The sequence below is a fragment of the Phoca vitulina genome, unplaced genomic scaffold (genome assembly GCF_004348235.1).
Source record: "Phoca vitulina isolate PV1807 unplaced genomic scaffold, GSC_HSeal_1.0 scaffold17, whole genome shotgun sequence".
NCBI lineage: Eukaryota > Metazoa > Chordata > Mammalia > Carnivora > Phocidae > Phoca > Phoca vitulina.
The window spans coordinates 8,221,812-8,244,122 of record NW_022589720.1 but is presented as its reverse complement, the minus strand read 5'-3'; the positions used below and the strand labels follow the sequence as shown (position 1 = coordinate 8,244,122).

The 22,311-nt window shown below is 49.4% G+C and overlaps 1 protein-coding gene and 1 non-coding gene across 2 annotated transcripts in view; both read right to left on the bottom strand.

The window, feature by feature from the left end:
* Window positions 1-22,311, bottom strand: part of ANKRD33B (ankyrin repeat domain 33B) — a 69,794-nt gene that overhangs the window by 5,597 nt on the left and 41,886 nt on the right. The window contains exons 2-3 of the mRNA XM_032415222.1: window positions 19,579-19,708; window positions 4,497-4,637 (exon numbers count right to left, since the gene is read on the bottom strand). Coding sequence (XP_032271113.1) covers window positions 4,497-4,637; window positions 19,579-19,708 — 271 coding nt within the window. The remainder of the gene's footprint in view (window positions 1-4,496; window positions 4,638-19,578; window positions 19,709-22,311) is intronic.
* Window positions 9,505-9,603, bottom strand: LOC116639281. The gene has a single exon (XR_004300793.1). It is a non-coding gene; the product is annotated as a U6 spliceosomal RNA (small nuclear RNA).

Below are 22,311 nucleotides of genomic sequence, written 5' to 3'. Positions count from 1 at the left end.
TCATGACTGGTGTAAACCAGGGTTTTGCCACCTCGGGACTGTTGATGTTTTGGGCCAGATCATTATGTGGTGTGGGGGCTCTCCTGTGCATTAGTAAGACTTCTAATGGCAACCCTTGTCTCTACCCAGTAGATGCCCGTAGCATTTCACAGTTGTGACAGGCCAAAATGTCCCCACATATTACCAGATGTTCTGGGGGGGCGGCGGGGGGCAACACCCAGTTGAGAATTACTGGTCTAACCCAGTAACTGCAATCCTCTTCCCCGTTTTCTTAGCCTCGCTTATAGCTGGTCATCGAGCCCCAAAGAGAAGGCTTTTGTACCCTGATAAAAGTGACTATGTGGTTGGTGGTGCTGCTTCCTGTCTGAAGCCTAGAGTTCTGGTGACCAAGTTTCAGGGGGGAGAGGAAGGGGGTGTCATAGGGGGAGCTGGGTGGACAGAAAAAGGAACCTAGTTCTGTGATGTCCTCATGGAGTTCAGGCCAGCTCTGCACCGTGACTGCCTACCTCAAGACTTCTGGCGAGGTGAGCAAAACAGATGCTTGTTTTCTTTCAGCCACTCTCAAGTCAGGATGTCTGTGACGGGAAGCAGAAAGCGTTCGAAAACAGGTGCTAAAGGAAAACAAACTACCTTCCATCACTCACCGTCAGAAGCTTTCTCCGCAGAGTCGTGGCCAGGTCATGGGACTAGCAGTAGGCAGGCAGAGCCTGGGGTGCGTGACTTCCTTTCCTGTTTCTCTGCCAGCCCCCCATGTTATCTACCCTTCTAAGCCCAGCACTGGTCCCCCTCCCACCAAGAGGCCTTTCTGGTCTCACGGGACCCTTTTGGACCAGTCCCTGCAGGTCTCCTCCTGTGCCATCGTGGCCTGTGTCTTGGGTACTTGGGATATAATCGATGTGAAAAATCAGGATGCAGGGTCTCAGGAAAGAGACCTGATTTGGGGGGTGGGAAAGATGGTGCGTTCTGCTTCCAGCCTGCCCCACCCCCGAAGGCATTTCCGAGCTATCTTGTACTTGGTCTTTCAGAGGGTCTCAACAGGGCTGACCCCCAGCTGCCCAAGGATCCCCCTTCCCCATCCTTCACGTGGCTTCCTGGCTCCCCTTCCAGAAAAACTAGTTGCCCCCAAGTCCTTGTCTCAAGGTTTGCTTTTGGGCCAAGCGAAATGCCCAAGCTAAGACCCTGCCCTCGGTGACATGGAATGCGTGACTTTTGGCCCTTTCCCTGCATAATCATTTGAAACTATTCCAACTCAGCAAATTCTCAGGTCACAGGAAATCCATGTTTTCCTTATAAACAGAAAGAAACCTCTGTAGTGATATCAAATCACTTGGCTTTCCAGAAGCACACAGTCGGGGCTTGCCTGGGACAAGAATGGCCACAGGCCCAACAACAGGAGTGCCTCTCCCTCGTTGAACAAGCCTCCTACACCTCCCGAGAGGTCTGCTTGGTTGCCCAGAATCACGGGAAGAGGCGAGCATCTTGTTTGCGCGTGTCTGCTTCCCAAATGCTACAGCAATCACACACTTCAGGGATAAAAGCCGGCTCTTTTAAGCGAGTCTGGAGCCTTCCAACCTCCACTGAGCTCTGCTTCTCTTCAGAGAAAATCACATCCTCGTTATGGCTTCTCAGAGCCACTTATTTAAATAGACCTGTCACTTCGGGGCATTAATATTCCATTGAATTAACAAGAACCCACAGCCCCATTTGCGATGCGTATCAGCAGAGCTGACATTATTCCTTGGGAAGCCAAAAACCAAAGAGCCAATAAATCAGCTTTTCGGAACCTGGTTACATTTTTATGAAAATCCAAAGTTTTGATAATTCTAACGTTACTTCGTTCTGCCTGACAAGGTAAAATAAGATGATGATATGTGTCTGGATGTTATGAACTACTGGAAAATCTAAACCATTTAGGGGGACATCCAACTCAATGATCCATCATTTCTAAAAGGAAATGGTTCCTATTGAGTATAATGAAGTTGCAATTCGGAAATTCAACTCAGGTGCAGAAGGATGCTTGCGCTTGAAAAAATGAGGATGAGATCGATGCACATCTCTACCCTAACCATTCAACATAATACTGTTTGTGCCTTTTGCTTTTGAAATGATCACAGGATGCCCATTCTGTGATTAGCTCTCAAGGAACCTTCCCCAGCCGCACACAAATGCACTCGCTGTTGAAATGCCAATCCAAAGAAATATTCAGGCATTATTATCTTTAAAGGCTTTAGTTTTTCTAAATATTGATATATTAAATTTAAATAACAAAACTTAAAAATACTTGTGCACATTTTTTAAATATCCCAACCAGTATCCTTATTGCTATCCACCCAAGCCAGGAGGGACTTTGATCGCACAGGTCTTTTTTTTTCTTTTAAGACATACATGCACATCTACTGTAAAAGGAAAACGTAATGCATTTTCCTGGGGCGTTCAGGAGGGCACTTGTGATGAGCTCTGGGTTTTGTATGTAAGTGATGAAGCACTACATTCTACTCCTGGGACTAATATTACACTACATGTTAACTAACTAGAACTTAAATAAAAACTTGAAACATTAAAAATCGATCAATCAATCATAGTTGGGGGGGGAGTAAATTACTAAAAACCTACACTCAATTATAACTAGCTCCAGAAGTAGTAAAAGCAGATGAAGCTTCCCCCAAACACAAAAGCATCATAAACACCGTTTAATTAGGAAGAACGACCTCTTGTTGCTATAGGACAGGCAAGGCCTAAGCTCAGTTGAAACTGTTATCTTGCCTTTAAAAAATGAACTGTCAGAGTCAAAAGCACAATCAATGGGATTAAATCTAATTACGTTCTTTTTTATTTCTGTGAAAGTTTTCATCTCTGAAGCCTGTCATCACTTACCGAATTTCTTTTTCTCCCAGCATCCCCTAAAACACTCAGATTGAAGTGGGAGAAAAGAATCCAAGCAAGCTGTGAATCCTAGAACCCCAATGTAATCACAAGGAGAATGACAGACAGGCTGGGGACACTGTGTACAGGCCATATGGAGACTGTCAGGTCAGGAATGAGGAGGTGAGACTGAGAAACTGTCCCCGGCCTCAGGACCCTGGGGACACGGGACAGTTACATGTGGGAGCCTGGATGGGAGCCTGGAACGGAAAGGGGACAGCAGTGGATGCATGGGCGAAATCCGAATAAAGTCTGGAGTTCAGTTAATAGTAATGTACCAGTGTAGGCCCCTCCGTGAGATGTTAACATGCAGGAGACAAGTGAGGGCCATCTGGGACTTTCTGTATTATCTCTGTCACTTTCCATACATCTAAATTAGTCCCAAATAAAAGTTTCCTTTAAAAAAAAGAAGAAGAAGCAAGTTGTCTAAAGAGGACTACCAGCCTAGGCTGATGCCTAGCAGAAGGCCGTTGCGCCCTCGGAGAACCACAGTGGGAGGGCAAATGCCACCTCTCTGGGATCTCGTGGGGCCAAGCAGGATGGGCTGAGCCCAGTGCCACGAACAAAGACAAAATGAAGCAAAATAAGGAAATTAAACCATGTGGGCACAGCATCTCACACTGATTGAATCATTAGATGCCAACTCTGCACCTGACCCTTTGTGTGTGCATTACACACATTTTCTCGTTTAATTCTCAAAATAACCCAACGAGGCTAGCTAAAGATGATCATGGACTGCATTCTAGAGGGAAGAGGGGAGCTGGGGGCTGACTGAATCTAACTGGGCAGTTCCTTAAATCTGCATAGCCCTGGAGAGTTTACAAAGCAGGGTCACATTTCATCCTGGGGGGTGGGAAGGAAGTCATGACACCCATGATGGGGAACGGGAGGCTCAGAGAAGGAAGTGCTCCCTCCAAGATGACCAGGTCATAAAGGGCAAGGTGGGGGTGCCCATCTTTCCACTCGGTGACATGTCACTGACAAAGGAAACTGCTGCATCCTGTATCAGCATGTGACTCCAACCACCAGCAAGTGGGGATCTAGGATGGCTACTGGGCCCACACCGCCATCCCTATGTCCACCCTCAATGGGACAGGCTTGCACTCGGAGCCAAGACCCTCGGATGCCCCCATCCTTGTGCTCACCGTCAATAAGACAGGCTTTCACTCGGAGCCGAGACCCCCAGATACCCCCATCCCTGTGCCCACCCTCAGTAGGAGAGGCTTGCCGCTCAAAGCCAAGGCCAGAACACACATTTCTAAAGAAGAACAAATATGGGCAGGAGGAAGCTAAGATGGAGGGAAGAGTTTATCAGGGAGCAAGGAGGGGTTTCCTGTAGGGTGACCAGTAATGTGACCTCCCGCCCCACCCGGAAGGGTTTGCTTTCCTTTCCGTCTGTTTCAGCTCAGTTGATGAAAACCACACCCTTCAAAGAAACTATTCGTTGCATCCACTAGGCTCCGTCTCTATGGAACTGATGCATCTCAGTACATGTTCTCCAAAGGAGCAAGATCGGCATTTCCCAAGACCCTTGGGGACCCCCCCTCCCTGCCCCAGGATGGGCGGAGACAAACCTGCTAGCATCAGGGCTCGGATGCACTCCGTTCGGCCCTGCATGGCAGCTTTCATTAGGGCAGTGAACCCAAACACGTTCCTCCTCTCAAGGTCAAGGCCAGGAAAATAGTTCAGCAAGTAGCTGGTGATGGTGGCATGCCCTGCGAAGAGAATCACACACGTTTATTGAGCCCATTCCACCAACGGTGTGCATGCCCCGGAAGCCTCCCCAGAGCCAGGACGGCCACACGGTCAACCTCCAGGACCAGCCCACCTGTGTGGGTGGCTGAGGCTGCCCCTGAGACACGAGAAATAATTCTCACGGCGTCCAGGAAACAGCAAGACACAGGGCGCCACCCCAGTTCATTCCGGTTCTCTGCGGCCCACCCACCGGGGAGCCCAGCTGTCTGTCAACCGGGTAAGGAAGGACCGTGGGGAGCCAGCATGCGGCGGGGGCGGCATATGGAAACTGCACTAAGCGAGCCTCTGGCGATGCTGGCTGATCGGGGGAAGGTCCTGGATGCTGTCAGCTCCCAGCAGGAGATGCCAACGCAAACAGATGCAAAACTAAAAATGAACCTCAGAGCCATTTCTCAGTGCTCCCTAGGAGAGGGTCATCATCACAGCGAGGGGATATGCCAATTCATGCTGTCACCTGCTGTTACCACTCAGACGTGTCTCTGTCTGTCTCTTTCTCTCTGTTACACACACACACACACACACACACACACACACACACACAGAGGCAGGAAGCAAGGAACGTGGGGAATGTTGCTACCCAGACCCACCCAGCCCCTGCACCCCCAGGCCCTTCTCTGAGCTGCCATCCCCAACCTCGCCCCTGCTGACCTCAGCTAATAGGCCCTGGAGAGTTCGAGCAGTCTGCAGGAGTCTCTCCCCTGGGCACCGGTGGAGGGGCTGGGTGCCCAGTCTCCTTCCTTACACGCTGGGAATCCAGCCCTCTGAAATCTCCCCGTTCTTCCCAGTGCACACATGTTCCTGGGGAACCCCCACTGTCAGGCTGCAGGCGTGGGGCCTCGTGGACACTCCGGTGCTCTCTGTCGTTAACTGAGCATCACCTCCTCTCCTCCCGCCCCGGCCCCCGGGGGGCCTCTGCACCATCGAGATGCCAGAGCCATGAAGCCCCTTCCCCAGCTGACTCTGCAACAGGTAGCGCATGAGATCTGGGATGTGGCAGAGGAGGTGAGGCCTCATGGCTGCCCGCTCTCAACAAAAAGTGCGGTGCGGATTCTTCTAGAACCATTGTTGTCTGCTTACCATGGACCTCAGCCCATCTCCTGAACTCACGGCAAAAATTAAAAGGTGAGCCATGAAGCTTTCTGAGAGAGAAACACTGACTAACATGACCTCGCCCGAAACAAGCTAGAAATGGGTACATGCGGGTGCACCCCACTATCACCATGACTCACGGATTCCAACCAGCAGCTGGTGCTTTTTCACTCAGTTACTCACTCGGCCCTCCATGGTCATCGAAGGTTTCAGGGTGGGGAAGATGCCAGCTGGCAGGAGCCCGGAGCAGCTTAACTGCTCTCAACTGTGTGTGTGTTGGGGGGGGGGGGGTCCTTTGATCTCAGTTAGGTTCGTCACCCAGCTAAACGCTTTGCAGCACCTGTCCGTTAGATTTAGAGTGAAACGAATTGCAATTCGTTTAGAGCCATTTCTTTTAAAACGTGAAAGCATCTGTCGTAATTTGCAGCAGGATGTCCTTTGCACCGTTATATCCCGAACACTTTGAACAGTCGGGGAGAGGAAATATTGAAAATCCACAAAGCGAACAGCCCATTATACAGAACTGTTCTGCTTATTATGTTGAGCTCTGGAAAACCAACATGTGGCCAACTTGTTCTGACTACAGGCACAAGCTTTCACTAATGCATGGAATGCAGCCCGCCTCCCCACTGGCTTTCTCAGGACACAGGTGGCCTCGTCCAATGAAATCAAGGGTGCACAAGACGCTTCTAAGTATATACAGATATTAACCTCTCTTCTGTTAAAAACAAGACAACAGGTCCAAAATGGAGTCGCTTATGCTAAGCCCCCAATCACCAAACCGAGACTTAATTACAGTTTGGGTTTTTCCAGAGATGGAATCTTAAACCAATCAATCAGGAATCACCTGATCAGCACTAGTGATCCTGATCATCTGCCTGATAGACCCCTGGTATCCCCTCAAGGAAAGTGACCTTGCAATAACCAACCCACTTTTCTGCCCTGTATAGTTTCCTTATTCTTCCTCCCCCCTTCCCCTTCCTTCCTCCTCTGACTATAAAAATCTCCTACTGTGTACAACTCCTTGGAGCGCCTTTCTATCTGCTAGATGGGATGCTGCCCGATTTGAATCAACTTTTGCTCAAACTCGACATTTTTAATTTGCCACAGTTTCTCTTTTAACACTTCTTTGAAACCATGACAATTAACCAAGGGGAGCTTTCCTTTTCTTTAGTAAGACAGATAGATAGTGATAGATAAATAGGTAGACGGACAGGCTAACGCACACAGCCTTCCTTACATAACAGAACCAGAATATGCACCATACCGAAATCTAGTTTGAGCCCAGTCCAACTTTCTGGGATAGGATTTCGTTCCTGAAGTCCTCCGACAAAGCCCTTTCTAAAGTGGGGTCACCATAGAGACCCCCAAAGTGCCCCCGATGAGCCTGCCTAAGGGAAGAGCGCAAGTGACCCAGGGGTTAAGTGAATTCTGGATGAATTAGCTTCAGTAGCACGATTAAATGCCAGTGTGGAGAGAGAACTTCGGACTTAGAAGAGCTGATTGTGAGAACACCCAAGGTCAAGTCCCAGCCTGTCACTTAAAATCTGGGCTGTTTGGGGCTACTGGATGGCACAGTCGGTTAAACATCTTCCTTCAGCTCAGATCATGATCCCAGAGGTCCTGGGATGGAGTCCCACATCAGGCTCCCTGCTCAGTGGGGAGTCTGCTCCTCCCTCTCTTTCCACCCCTCCCCCGGCTTGTGTTCTCTCTCTCTTTCTCTCAGATAAATAAATAAAATCTTAAAAAAAAAAAATCTGGGTAGCCCTGGGAAGGTGAGTCAACTTCACTGAGTCTCTGTTTCCACTTCTGGAAAATGGGAGATAATTTCAGCATCACCACTGTGAAACTTCCAGAAGACAGGGTGTGTAAAAAGTGCCCTGCAGAAAAATTCCAAATAACCGATGCAGGTACCACACTCTCAAGGAAGTGGGACATAACAACCAATTCCTTAACTCGTGGGCTTTGCATTGTGGCTTCCTTCCAAAGAGGGACTACAGCGAGCAGGTAGGGGACAGTGGAGCCACTTGACAAACATGACCTCAACCAGGTGACCAAGGTGAACAGCAGTGATGAGTCATGTCGACGGCTGTACTGACAAAGACTTTTGCTTGACCAAACTTTAGTCAGCCTCCTGAATCTTCCGGGCCCAGCTGTGCACTTCCTTGGAAAATCTAGTTTTAGCAAGAACTCTGCTCAGTTTGACCAGCACCCCACCCTTCATATCTGATCACGGTCCTCATCCTCTACACCCCCCGGGGGATGACGGATCACCCTGGCCTGCCTTCAGCAAGAACCGCATTAGCTCAGTTTAGCCACAACTTCCCTTACCCCTCTGAGTCATTTTCCACCTGCTGACCCCACCCTGCTCCTTGGCTATAAATCCCCACTTGCCCGTGCTGTACTTGGAGTTGAGCCAACATCTCTCCCCCACTGCAAAATCCCATTGCGGTGTTCCCTCCACCTATCACAGTGGTCCTGAATGAAGTCGGCCTTACCATCTTTAGCAAGTGTCACTCCATTTTTTTTTAATGGTACCCTTGATAAGATGTGAATAGAATGGCACTTTCCTCTGTGGTCCTCCCCGCCTCCGCTGACTTCTAACTCTAGTCTAATCATGAGCAAACATGAGGCACACCCAAATTGAGGGACATTCCACAAACTCCCTGACCAGTACTCCCCACACTGTCAAGGTCATAAAAACAAGAAAAGTGTGAGAAACCGTCACAGCCAAGAGGAGCTTGACATGACAGCTAAATGTAATGCGGGCCCCCACACGGGATTCTGGAACAGAAGAAGAGCATTAGAGAAAAGCTGAGGAAGTCTGAGTAAAGAGTGGACTTGAGTGAACGATAATAAAGCATTGATCCTGGTTCATTCATTGTGCCAAACGTATCCCGATACTGTAAGATCCCAATGACAGGGGACACCGCGTGCGGGCATATGAGACTCTCTGTACCCTCTCTTCAGCTCTTCTGTGAGTCTAACTATTCTAAAATCAAAAGTGTTTATTTAAAAAGGGTGATCTATAGCGCGCCTGGGTGGCTCAGTGGGTTAAGTAGTCTGCCTTTGGCTCAGGTCATGATCTCAGGGTCCTGGGATCGAGCCCCATATTGGGCTCCCTGCTCATTGGGGAGTCTGCTTCTCCCTCTCCCTCTGCCCCTCCACCCCTGCTTGTGCTCACTCATTCTGTCTCAAATAAATAAAATCTTTAAAAATTAAAAATCAAAAAATTTTTTAAATTAAAAAATAAAAAGGGGGATCTAGCATGGAGCCACTCGACAAGAATACAAGGCAGGACAATGATTCTGGGTGGGTAGCTGGGTGCAGATCCTCTCCCCGCTGTGCCCAAGCCTTCCTCAGTGGTGGGCATGCAATGAATCCCAGGAAGGCAGGCAGGGGGGTGGAGAGGCGTGGCCGACATGGAGGGCTCCTAAAGAAGTGAATAGACAGGACTCGGTGATCGTTTGGCTGAGCCAGCAGCAGAAACTAAAAAGCCGAAGATGACTTCTGGTATCGCCCGACCACCAAGTTTCCGGCTCCACCACCGCTGGCCAATGGCGTGTTCTCCGAGTGACGATATGAGGGTGGGAATCCAAGACACCTGTGGTGCCCATGGATGGACAAGCTCGCCTGGCTCCTCCACCTGGCCCACCTATGCTTCTGTTTCCCAGCTGACTATCCCCCAAGCTGCATGTGGAAAATTTTTAACTTTCCCACTGCTTTTTTTTCCTTTTTTTAAATATGGAACTTCATGAATTTGCATGTCATCCTTGCACAGAGGCCATGCTAATGTCTGGAATGTTCCAATTTTAGTGGATGGCTGCCGAAGCGAGCACAACTTTCCCACTCTTAAAATCACCTACCTCACAGCTAACCCCACTCTCAGGAGATGACACACCTCTACCTCACAGAGGGAACAGAAACCACAAGAAGGGAACCTGCTCAACTTTCCTTCATCATCCCACAAACTTCCCCACATCCACAAGCAGCCTCTCCTCCTTCCCTCCTTAGCAAAAAGGAAGGGTGACTCTTCTATTTAAAGATGCCAATCTCGGGCGCCTGGGTGGCTCAGTTGGTTAAGCAACTGCCTTCGGCTCAGGTCATGATCCTGGAGTCCCGGGATCGAGTCCCGCATCGGGCTCCCTGCTCAGCAGGGAGTCTGCTTCTCCCTCTCCCGCTCCCCCCCTCTTGTGCTCTCTCTCTCTCTCTCAAATAAATAAATAAAATCTTTTTAAAAAAAATTAAAATTAAAAAAAAAAAATTAAAGATGCCAATCTCTCCTCCCCTTCCAGTGCTTTAAAAACACTCTCCACTCACTTCCATGGAATATTTGTGCTTCAGATGACCTCCTCTTTCTCTTTGACCTCTCCCTCCTTGCAAATCCATTCCCGTCAGACTGCAGTGATGGCCCACATTTTTCACTTTGCCCTTTGTCACATTGGCCAGTGGGACATCTAAAGGCATGATGCAGAAGCCTGAAGTGCACTTACTTGGCTACACTTCCTAAGAAGTGTGAGAGGGAGTCTAGCTATCTTCATGAGTAGAACTTGCCCAGGCTAGGCTGATGGTCCCAGGAAGAGGACAAGAAGTGTGTGGAGCAGAGCTGTCCCAGCTGAAGTACACAAGCACACCCTAGAACAAGGTCCAGCTCACTCACACATATGTGAGCAAAAGCCATCTAGATTATCCGATCCCCAGGGCACTGGGGTGGCTCAATCATTAAACGTCTGCCTTCGGCTCAGGTCATGGTCCCAGGGTCCTGGGATCGAGTCCCACATCGGGCTCCCTGCTCCACGGGAAGCCTGCTTCTCCCTCCCCCACCCCCACCCCCCCGCTTGTGTTCCCTCTCTCGCTGTGTCTCTCTCTGTCAAATAAATAAATAAAACCTTTTTTAAAAAAAATAGATCACCCGATCCTCAGCCCATTCAATGATGCAGGAGCAATAAAGCATATTTTACACTAGAGTTTGGGGTTGCTTGTTATGCAGCAATACCTAACTGGATATGCATGTGCAAGGGTCTCCCACCTTAAAAAAAAATAATTATATATAATTAGGCTGCTCTAACACACTACCATAGGCCGGGTGGCTTAAACAACAATATTTATTTCTCACAGTTCTGGAGGCTGGGGAGTCCAAGATCAAGATGCCAGTAGATCCAGGGTCTGGTGCGACCTGCTTCCTGATTCACAGACTGCTGTTCTTCTTGTTGTGTCCCCACATGGCAGAAGAGGGAACTTTCTGGAGTCTCTTTTGTAAGGGTGCTAATTCTGTTCCTGAGGGCTCCACCATCACGACCTAATCACCTCCCAAAAGCCCACCTCCGAATACCATCATCTTGGGGGCCAGGATTTAACACAAGTTTGGAAGAAACAAAAACATCCAGTCCATTGCAATGACCAATAATAATTCTGTGGACCTGTCTCCCCACTCTAGCCTCTACCCTCAGTCCTCCAACTTCTCAGTTCAACTTCCAGAGTCATCCACTCTCATTCTTGCTACTTTCACTCCCCAAATCCTCCTGAAACTGCCTTCCATCAGTCCCCAATGACCATATTGTAGGGAAACCCAATGGCTATGAGTCAGTTTTCCTCTAATTTGACCTCTCCAGTGTTTACACCTTGTCCATTCCATCCTTTTTGAAACATTCTCTTTTCATGGATATCCTGATAGTTCATCCTTCTGATTTTCCTTCTATCTCTCCGGCCACTCCTTCTCAATTTCCTTTATGAGTTTCTCTGTTCTCTCCTTCCTGAAATGCTGTTGTGCCTCAGATGCATGACTAAGCCCTCCTCTTATCCATACACTCTTCCTTGGTGACCTATCCATGCTCCTGGATCCAGTTATCACCCTAGAACTCTTTAGCTCTGTCTCTCTTCCTGACTTTCTTATCTAAATATCTGTCTAATGGATATTTCATCTTGAGTGTCCCACAAACAAATCAAACCTGCTCCTCTCTCTCATGTTTCTTATTCAGTGATGAACAAAACTAATGGCATAGGTGTCCAAGCCAGAAATCTAGGCTTCATCTTCAGCCCTCCCTCACTTTTTCTCATTCTAACCATCATGCAATTCTGCCAACCCCCATCTCTTAAATGTCTTGCAAGTCTATCCTTGTTCCTCCATCCCCATATCTACTCCCTGATCTGGGTCACCACACCCCCACTGGGCTATAGCCCCTCTCCTAACTGTCCTCCCTGGTCCCATTTCTGCCCTCCTATCACTTCTCCACACTACCAACATGATAACTCCAAAACACTCTTCCAACCAAGACAACTATACTTAAAACACTTAACAGTTGCTCCTTCTTAGATGAAGTCCCAACTCCTTAACAAGCTAGCTCCTTTTAAAAATCTGGCCCTACTCCCTGAAATGTAGCAGAAGATGCCACCCAGAAATATGCTACTTTGACACAGGATTATTTTGAACTGAAGGCAGACACAAGAAAAGCTCCCTGCCCTCACCCATTTGCCTAAAAGCAAGACATACATTTCCAAAGGAGTCGCTCCTTCCCTTGTACCAGAAAGGACAGAAGTTAATCACTAAGGCAACTGCAGATCTTATCAGCCTGGAGATGGCACCAGAGAAATCTACATAACAAACCTTCCAGTCTTTATCTACCATTAGTTAACCTTCCCACATAGTGCCATCTCTGGAAGCCTAAAACTACTTTCCTCTGCCCTGTCATTTCTCCCCATATTTATTCTTTGTTGAAGATCCCATATGAGCTGGAGTTCTAAGTCACTTCTTTGAGTTACTCACTTTTCCCTGGGTATCTCCCATGTATACATGAGGTATACATGTCTATAAACTTGTTTTTCTTTTGTTACCCAGCTATTTGATGAGCCATCTCTTGCAATGGAAGCTCTTCCTTGGTCCCCCAAACTGGATTAGGCACCTGAACCATGATATCCCAAGTCCACATTCCCATGTGGCTATGGATCCCCACCCCCACTACAACCCTTATGACCATGTTCATACATCCAAAACTCCCAGCTGGCTGCAAACTCAATAAATCCATATTTGGTAAATGATAAGATGCAAGGATTACTACTCCCTTGGAAAAAATTCACTTATCAAAAAGGTTGTTAATTGTCAAACTATTACCCATGTTACCTAAAAATTACATGGACATCACAAATATTAATTGTTAATTCACTCAACATTTTAGTGAATACCAGTCTTGGGTTAAGAATCTTATTTACTCCTTTATTCAAGGGAAGCAAACAGACAATAAACCCGTGTTCCTCTAAAAATGGGAAAATGTTATAGAATTTGAGTTGCCTAAAGATTTGACTGGTTTGACTCCAGGTACTTGAAATGTACTTTTCCAAACCAGGCCAGTAGAGGGAACCATTGGCTTTGGAAATGTCACATCTGACCAAAGCGGCAGGAGTGAATAGATGTTCCCCAAGGGTGGAGGTGGGGAGTGGGGAGATACGGATAGGGGAGCGTGGAAGGGCAGTACAGACAGGCTTCCTCTTGGTTTGCTGGACGAGCAGGTGTCAGACTGAACAGCGGGGTGAGCTGCTGCAGGGAGGGGCTTTGCAGTGGCCAGTGAGAAGGGCTCAGAAAACTGGAGTTTATAGGAAAAGACAAGGCAATGCTAGGAAAGCCCAGAGACTTGCCAAGCTCTAATTTCTTAATAGAAACACTAGAAACCAAGAAAAAGGAAAACACTTTAAAAAGCTAAAAAGAAAAAATCTGAATGAAGTCAGACTAACATCATGATCATGTGAGGTGATAACAAAATTAATAAAAAATAAAGAGGCATTTAGGGGCATCTGGGTGGCTCAGTTGGTTAAGCATCCGGGATTCCTGATTTCGACTCAGGTCATGATCTCAAGGTGGTGAGATCGAGCCCCATGTCCAGCCCCTCACTCAGCAGGGAGTCTGCTTGAGATTCTCTCTCCCTCTCTCTCTCTATCTCTCTCCCTCTGCCCCCCCACCCATGCCCTCCAAGTAAATAAATGAATGAAATCTAAAAAAAAAAAAAAGGCATTTATTCCTGGCTTCGGGCCAAGTGGTACATTCTCCTCTGAAGGGGGCCCTCCCTAAATCTGGTTTATGAGCCAGGCCATGCACAAATGGCCTGAGGAGCATCCCCACACCCTCCCACTCCCCCCAACCCTCCAGAACCTCACTGCCACTCTACCCCTGCAGCGAGCAGCATGCATAATGCCAGGCTGGCTCTCTATGCACTTCCTTCAGAACTGTAAAAATAAGTTCAAGGAATAACAAGTTTCAAGGATGCACCAGAGGTTACTTATACCCAACCAACCCTATCTTATCACCAGTTTAAAAAGACACCCGCTACTCCCTCACTTTGCCTCACCCCTGCCCTTCTGTTAAAGAGGAAGGACACATGGAGAAATAAACGCACAACTCCAACCCTGAGTCCTACTCATTGCCTTGGTTATCTTACTTTATATTTTATTTTTGTTGGGGGAGGTAGAAGTTGAAATTGCTGGCTAAATGAGACCTAGAGATTATCGGAGGATTTATTTTCATACATTCATACATACGTATTTCATACATTTCACACAGTCTTTCCATCGTAAAGGCCTAATACAGATTCGGCTGAATGTTTATTATGCATTAAGTATCTGAAGAGGTTAGACTTTCTAGAGAACACCCGACAGGCAGATCAAGGCATTTGTGCCCTAGTGTATACTCACAAATGCTGAGTGAGTGCCGTAGAAAGCCAGGACCCCCAAATTCCGGACGGTCAGTGAGGTTGCAGGATCAAATAATATAAATATACGGTTGCTTTAAGGTTTTCCTTAACCACACAGATCCTGCTGGGGCCAGCGTTGACTAGACCAAGTCATTCGGGGTCATTCTACCACCCTTGCCAGCGACGTGTCTTGGCCCGGGGCGTGTGACACAGCCCTGGCAGTGAGATATAAACGAAACTCTGCTGGAGGCTTCTGGAAATGTTTTCCTGCCCTAGAGAACAGGACACACAGACAGGGATCTGCTCCTCCCTCCTGGAGCCTGTGCTGCAGTCCTGGCATCATGAGGAAAAGGTCACCAGCCCTGGTGAGAAGCTGGCCCCAGTCCCGGCCTTATGGGGCCGCTCAATGAAGCAACCCCTTAACAGGGGCCTTCGAACACATCGTGTTGCAAAAGAAGGCAGTTTCTTCATTGCCGAAGTCCTGTTTTGCTGGGTATTCAGTAAACTGCACCCAGAAACACAGATCCTGGGCCCCAATGAGAATCAGGGAAACACAACTGCAAACCGTCATTCAGGGACTGGCAAACACTAAAAATTGATCTTTCCCAGGGTTGGCAAGAATACCCTTGGGGACCTGGTAGGAAGTATAAACGGGTATGGTTTTCCCTGAAGGCCCCTTGGCAGCGGCTACGTACACACGTGTCCTTTGATGAAGCAGTTGAGTTCTAAGACTCTCTCCGCACATCGTTTCCTCTTCCTTCTCTGCCCTGGCTTTCAGGCCCCGAGGCTGGCCTCCACACAGCACCTGCCCATTCTCGGCCCTCGGGTCTCTGGTGTGGCTCAGGAGGGGCTGGGGCAGAAGGAGAGGGAGACGGGGCGGCGGGCGGGGGGGCTCACCCCTGCCTCCCCGCCCATGTCCCGCCCCACAGGCTGTGGGCTTACTGAGGGGCAGCCCCCTGTCACCTCTCAGGGTCCCACCCCTAGCCCGGCCCAGCCTCCACGGCTAGTCAATTCTTCACTTCGGCCCCCTGAGAACAACTGCCGCTCAAAACTCCCTCCTCCAAAAGGCACCCCCAGAACACAAATGGCTTCACGACAGTGCGGTCTGGAACGGGCTAATTCGGGAACCCTGCACGCACCACCCTCTAAAAATTTGGGAGGCTGGAGTCTGTGTGCTTTGGCTCTGGGAGGTCCTGTCACCACCTTCAGACACAAATTAGGGAAAAATCACTTCCTCCCGTTGCGGCAATTAAGACAAACTAGGAAATGCTTTTTAATCAGATTTTTTTTAAGGCGGCCAAAAAAAAAAACTCCTTACCCCTCCCCACCCATGTCCCCCAAACAATTCAGTTCTACAGCAGGCCTGGGGTGGGCGCCCCAAGGGTCAGAGCCCAGGTGCAGGGAGCGGGCACCAGACAGAAGAGGGTGGGCCCGGGACCTAGCCAGCTGCAGACACAGCTTGAGCAAATCAGTGAACGAGCTAAGGATCTGGACCCCAGTAGAAAGAGAGAACTTAAAACAAGAAAAGAAAATACATTATAATGATACACACTTTTTTTAAGATGGAAGAAAACCCATATACCCATCAAATTAACAAGTGTTACCTCCAGACAATAGAACTGGAAGGCCCTGGGGGCGAGGAGCTAAGTGATTTTCACCCTGAACTTGACTGGCTTTCTGTGTTTAACTTTGGTTGCTTACGTGGTTTTCTTCGGAACACTGTGTATTATATTTTATAATCAAGTTAGTAGACCAGCAGCGGTGCCAAGTAGAGAAAGCACCCGGGACAGCCACTCTCCGGCACGACCCAGCCTGGGTCACAGCCTGGACACCTCCCCGCGACACCCCGACGTGTGGGGCCCAGAGAATCACATACAGGCCAGCCACGGCAATCCTAATGGTCTAACCACACTACACTCTCCCTCCTACTGCAGGGGACACTCCACCGGGGCCATGAACACCGGAGTCTTATCCCCTTCCCTGCTTCCCATGGGTGACCAAAGGCGCAGAGGGAAGGCCGTCACGATGCCCGAAACCACAGAAGGCCTGCTGGAGGTGGGGACGGGGCAGGTTGCAGGACATCCGACCTTGGGAAAGTCCAGTCGTGGCCCCAATGAGCAGGGTGGGACCAGACTGATGATGAAGGTGATGAAGGTTAAAGATGGTCACAAGGGTGGAGCCCTGACCCAAGAGGACAGGTGTCCTTATAAGAGGAGACACCAGAGACCTCACTGTCTCTCTCTCCACCATGTGAGGACACAGCAAGGAGGTGCCCCGTGCACAGGAGGAGAGCCCTCACCAGGAACCAAATCCCCTGCCTCGCACCTTGGTCTTGGGCTCCCAGCCTCCAGAACTTTGAGAAACAAATTTCTGTTGTTTAATTCCCCCAGTTTGTGGGATTTTTGTTATAGAAGCCCAAACACACTGACCTCAGGGATGCTCGAGAAGAATAAAGTAAATGTAATCCGATGAATGGCATAGAAACACATTAATGAAATAATATGCAGAATTTGCTCAGACCTTAGAGTAAAAGGATAGGGGGGAAAAAATGAGAAAGAACATTGTGGCGTGAGGATCAGGTGACTTATTCTATGTCTAAAAGGGAATCTCAGGAAGAAAGAACAAAACAAGACAGACAGTGTTTCAAAGAGATTAACAGAGAGTTCCTAAAAATACACCTAACGTAAGTCAAAACAAACGCAGAGAAGGAGCTGAGATATACGACAGTTACGGGGGCGGGGGGGGGGTGTTTTCATTGTCAAAGATGAGGTGGGAGATATTTCCAATCTCAGCAATATCAGGGTCTCAACAAAGACAAAAGCAGGCTGGACTCAGACTTTTCCCCTGCAACACTCAATGGAAAAAAAGAGAGGGGAGGTCAAAGGACAAGTCGTTATCCTATTATTTCAAATAGGCAAGAATTCAGAAGGTACCTCATGGGTAACCACAGCCTATACCCTTAACACACAAAGAGTTCTGGTAAATCAATAAGAAAGGAACCTCGTCTTACTGCATATTCTCCTAGTGTTCATGTCTAGCCTGTGCTATAAGCCCCCCTCTCCGGCAACCCCCGAACCCTCCCCGCTCTGTACCCCAGCGGACACTGTGGAGTTTGGAGCTCTATACCCTCCACCTACCGCTGAGGCCTCTGACTTAGATATGTCACGTCTCAAAGACCTGAGTGCCAAATGGAGCCAATGCTTCTCCACCTATTACTGTACATATGGCCCTTGGCAATTCACCATCCCCTGTCCTGATGCCAGAAGCCATCCCAGAGGCCGCCTCTCCTCCACCAACACCCTCATACCACTTTCTGTCAGGCAGGTCTTGCTCCTTCTCTGCTTCTGAAGCCGCTTCTGGGCCCATGAGGATTATCCAGCCCCTGTCACCACACACCCAGCCTCATGGCACTCAAATGCATTCCCTCATGTTCTCATGCTGCACCTAGACCCTTAATGATCCGGTCCCTGCCTCCTCGTGGGGCCACCTCTCATCTCTCCTAGTCACCCGCAACCCTCCCGCCACACCACCTGAGATGGGCCGGGCCCCCTCTTCGCCCCGTGCACTTGGATACCTCGGCTGCAACGGCCCCCCTCTGACTCCTTCAGCATCAGTTCAAACCCCCTTCCCCATCCCCCCTCTTCACAACCCCTGTCGTCAACCAGCAGGCCAGGTGGGGCGTTCTCGCTCACGGCCCCCAGCACACCCTCCATCAGAGCTCCATCGGAGGCCTACTGAGCCGGAGAATTACTGGAGGGCAGAGCTGCCCTTGACTTGGGCATCCCCCATTCCTGGGCCAGTGGGAGGCGATGAATGGGGAGCCCGGGGTCACTGAATGCCTCCCGCTACCCACTTCCACTCTTGCACTTGAGGATCTTGTGGGTCTCGGCTTTCGAAGCCTGGAGTGCCCAATGGGGGCAGAGCTTCGCACCGTTAAGACCTGCTGAGGCGAACATGGCTTTGCACATATCTGGCTCCTCTCTAATTCAGGGGGGTTCTCCACCTTACCCAGCTCGACTAAAAAGCAATGTGTACATATGGACTACTCCCTATTACATTACAGGGAATGAAGCTGCCAGATGCTGGCTTTGCTGGGCTCCCTGGGCTCCCCGGGCTCCTTGGGTCAGAGTCACCCCCATGCTGGCTTTGACCCAGGAGCTTGTGATGCAAAACAGGACAGGGAGGTCTCTTTTTGGTGGCACAGCAGATGTTCCCTTTCCAGAATCAAAGTGCGGTGTGGTCTGGGGCATTTTCTCCAGCTTCCCAGCCCTGAGTCCAACACCCAGCAGCTCCCCATGACATCGTGAGGTGTCCTACATTCCGTCAACAAGCAAACATCTCTTCTTCCCAACTCGGCAGGAAGCAGCTTCTTTGCAGCTGGGAGCCTGACTGATCAAACAGATCAATCTTGCAAGCCAAGAATTTTCGAGGTGGTCAAGTGACAAACCCACTTAACACCAGAGGGACAAACGACGTATGGTCCAGAACGGACGAGCATGTGCTTGTCTCCAAAAACGTCTGAGGACGATTCTAGGAGAGGACAGCCACAATGCGCTCGGTGGCAGGGCTGAAGGACCCTTACTGGGAGGCTCTCTCCCTAACAGTCCCGCCTTGTTACACCGATACACTCTCGGCAAGTAGCTCCTGGCTTTTCTTCACATCTACCTGCAAGTGTAAGGTTACCTTGTAACTATGTCTATCAATCCAGTCACCATCACTTGTAACTATGTCTATCGGATCCAGTCCCCACCGCCCGTGATGGTAGTGAGTTCACCAGCATCTCTCCGTTCCCCAACTCCAAGCACTGGGTGGGGCACGGTGCTCTAGGGGAAGGGATGACGAGGCTTGGGTTTCCGCTGCAGCTTCACCTTCAAAGACTGTGCAGTATCAGGGCGAGATGTGCCCAACAGCAAGCTCTGCACAAATAAACTCTGCATTGTCCCCAAGGCACAAGGACAATGTGTCCTGACTGGCCTTCTCCTATACCTCTCAGCAGCAGAACAGATTTCTGATCAATTCCAGTCCTTACGTTAATCTCACGACCTGAGTTCAAGTGCAGAGCCCCCCCCCCCCCCCGCCTCGCAGCCCCCCCCCCAGCCTCAGCTCCGGGAGGGAAGGCAAAGCCGGGTCTTACCTGCCTGTGCAGCTGTGATTAGGGCTGTGTTCCCCTCGCTGTCCTGCCAGTTGACATCAACGTGGGGGCACTCTGCTAAGACCACCACAGTATCCACAAAGCCGTGGTAGCAGGCGACAATAAGGCCAGTCTAGAAGTGAAGAGGGAAGCGGGTCAGAGGGGCAGAGCCCGAGCATCACCACTGCAGACCCCATGTGCACACACTGTCCCCCCCGGGGGGACACAGAGAACCTCGGGTCCCGGTTCTGGCTGGCAGTTTAGAGCAAGCCAGGCTTTTGTTCACTTTCAAATGTTCACTGGGTGCTGCCCACGAGACAGGCACGATGCCTGGGAAACGTCTGAGAACCAAGATCCCTGCCTGTACGGTGTGCCTTCTAACGGGAGGTCAAACAGCAAACTAGAGACCTACCAGATGAGTGAGGACAGAGTGTGTTAGAAAGGAGACTAGGGTAAGAGAGGCTGTGAGTGCAGGGGGGACATGGCTCCGGTAGGGTGCGCGGGGTGGGCTCCCTGGGAAGGAGACGGTGGACGAAGATGGGAAGGAGGTGAGGAAGAGCCTGGGAGGCCCAGGGGTGGAGCCTCGTGAGCCAGAAGGAGGACGTCAAGGGGCATCGGAACCCCAAGAGGCCACAGCACAAACTGTTCAGCTTTTTGAGCAGTCAGTTGTCGGGTACCCTCAAGTCTAGCCGCTGGATGGAAACAGCGTCTACGAGACCAGTCTGGATGTGGGGAGACCAGGTGGGAGGAGTGGTGTCATAAAACATAAATATTTGGTCTTTGTCCCCAGTTCCTGGCACACAGCTCTGAAAACCCTTAGAAATTAGCTCCTTACATGCTAATGAGATGATGCACATCGGGGGCAAGGTGCTGGTAGCTTCAGGATGGAGGCCAGTCTCTAGAAAGACCGACCGCCCCACAAGTAGGAGGTTAGATCTTGCCCCTTCTCTGCACAACCCCCCAACCCCACCTCCGGGGAGGGGAGCAGAGCTGGAGACTGAGTTCAATCACCAATAGCCAATGACTGAATGGTTAGAGCAAATCATGCCTACTTAATGAAAGCTTCTTAAACACCCCTAAACAATGGGGTTTGGGGGGCTTCAGGGTTGGTGACACATTGAAGTGTTGGGAGGGTGGTGCCCCCAGAAAGGGCACGCAAATTCTGCACCCCCTTCCTATACCTCGCCCTGAGCACCCCTTCCGTTTGGCTGTTCTTGGCTTTTATCCTTTATAATAAACCAGTGGCAGTCAGTAAAGAGCTTTCCTGAGTTCTGTGAATTATTCTAGTGAATTATCAAACATGAAGGGGGGAGTGTGGGAATCCCCAAATTTGTAGCCAGTTGGTCAGAAGGTGAGCCCTGGGTTGAGACTTGTGGGACGGAGCTGCACACTTGTGGGGTCTGCGCTAACCCTGGAGCGTTGGTGTCAGAATTCCTGGAATTGCTGCAGACCCTATTGGTGTCAGAGAATTGGAGACCTGGGATGGAAAAACCACACATATTTGGTGTCAGAGAAAAAAGACATCACAGGGGACTCCTGCAGATGCTGGGCCAACGATGATGGCGGTCAGCCGTGAGCCAGGAAGCAAGCCCTCACCGGACCCCGACCTTGGTCTTGGATTTCCAGGCTCCAGAACTGTGAGAAACGAATTTCTGCCGTTTGATCAGCCATCCACTTTCTAGTATTTTGCTGCAGCCGCTGAGCTGACTAAACACTTTGTGACGAAGGAAAATGATCTAAGGCTCCTCACACCATGGATTCAGGGACATGCTAAAATTCAAGACGTGGCAATCCGGAGCTAAGGATCACGTGACGCTGAGCACTGCCCACCATACACACCACCGCATGGGGGATGCAAAGCTTACGTTTAGAGCAACTCCACGGTGACCCAGCTCTATGTGGGCCAGGGGTTTAACAAGAATGTCATTTTTCGTGGAACAAGGAAAGGGCACGGGCAATCCCACCTGCTTATCTCAATAAGCTCCTGGTTGCTGTCCCAAAAGAATACTGAATCACATATATTCGAATTTTTAGTTTTAGAGACGATCACAGATTTTTTTTTTAAATACTGACCTCCCTTAGGCAGCATAAGGAACTCCATCATGCTGTGACTATCGTAAAGCCTATTTAATATGCCCCAGCTCATGCCTTCTTTGAAGTAAGTCATTCCATCCATAGAGTGAAACGGTTCACAATAATTTAATTTAAAAGAGAAGAGAGCACGAGTGAGTCCGGGCTTTCGGTGTCTCTGATAACTAGAGTTCACTGCCACCAACATCTGCCTTCTCCCACCCAACTTGTCTGCTCACTGCTGCATAAACGGCCCGGAAAACCTGCAACTCCACTTGGTAGGCACCAAAATCTCATTTTGAAATTCTTTGGATGGAGGTTTTTCTCAAGTGTCCGACAATTTCCTGACTTATAAATAAGGCGTGCTGAACACAGTGTAACCTCTTCCTTTTTACATAATGACACAAGAAGCTCTTATTTATTACAGAAAAGAAATCCAAAAACAGAGAAGACAAAAAATTATCCAGACACACACAATCTCACATACACACGTGTGTGCACACATGTCCATGTTTTCTGTACCAAAATAGGATAACTTGTTATATGTTTCAATGAGGACTATATCAGCAATGTCTTTTCACATCAATCAAAACACTTGTGTGTCAACATTTCCACCAGATGTGGAACACTCTACTCTAGTAGGGCAGAATCATAGTTATTTAATGC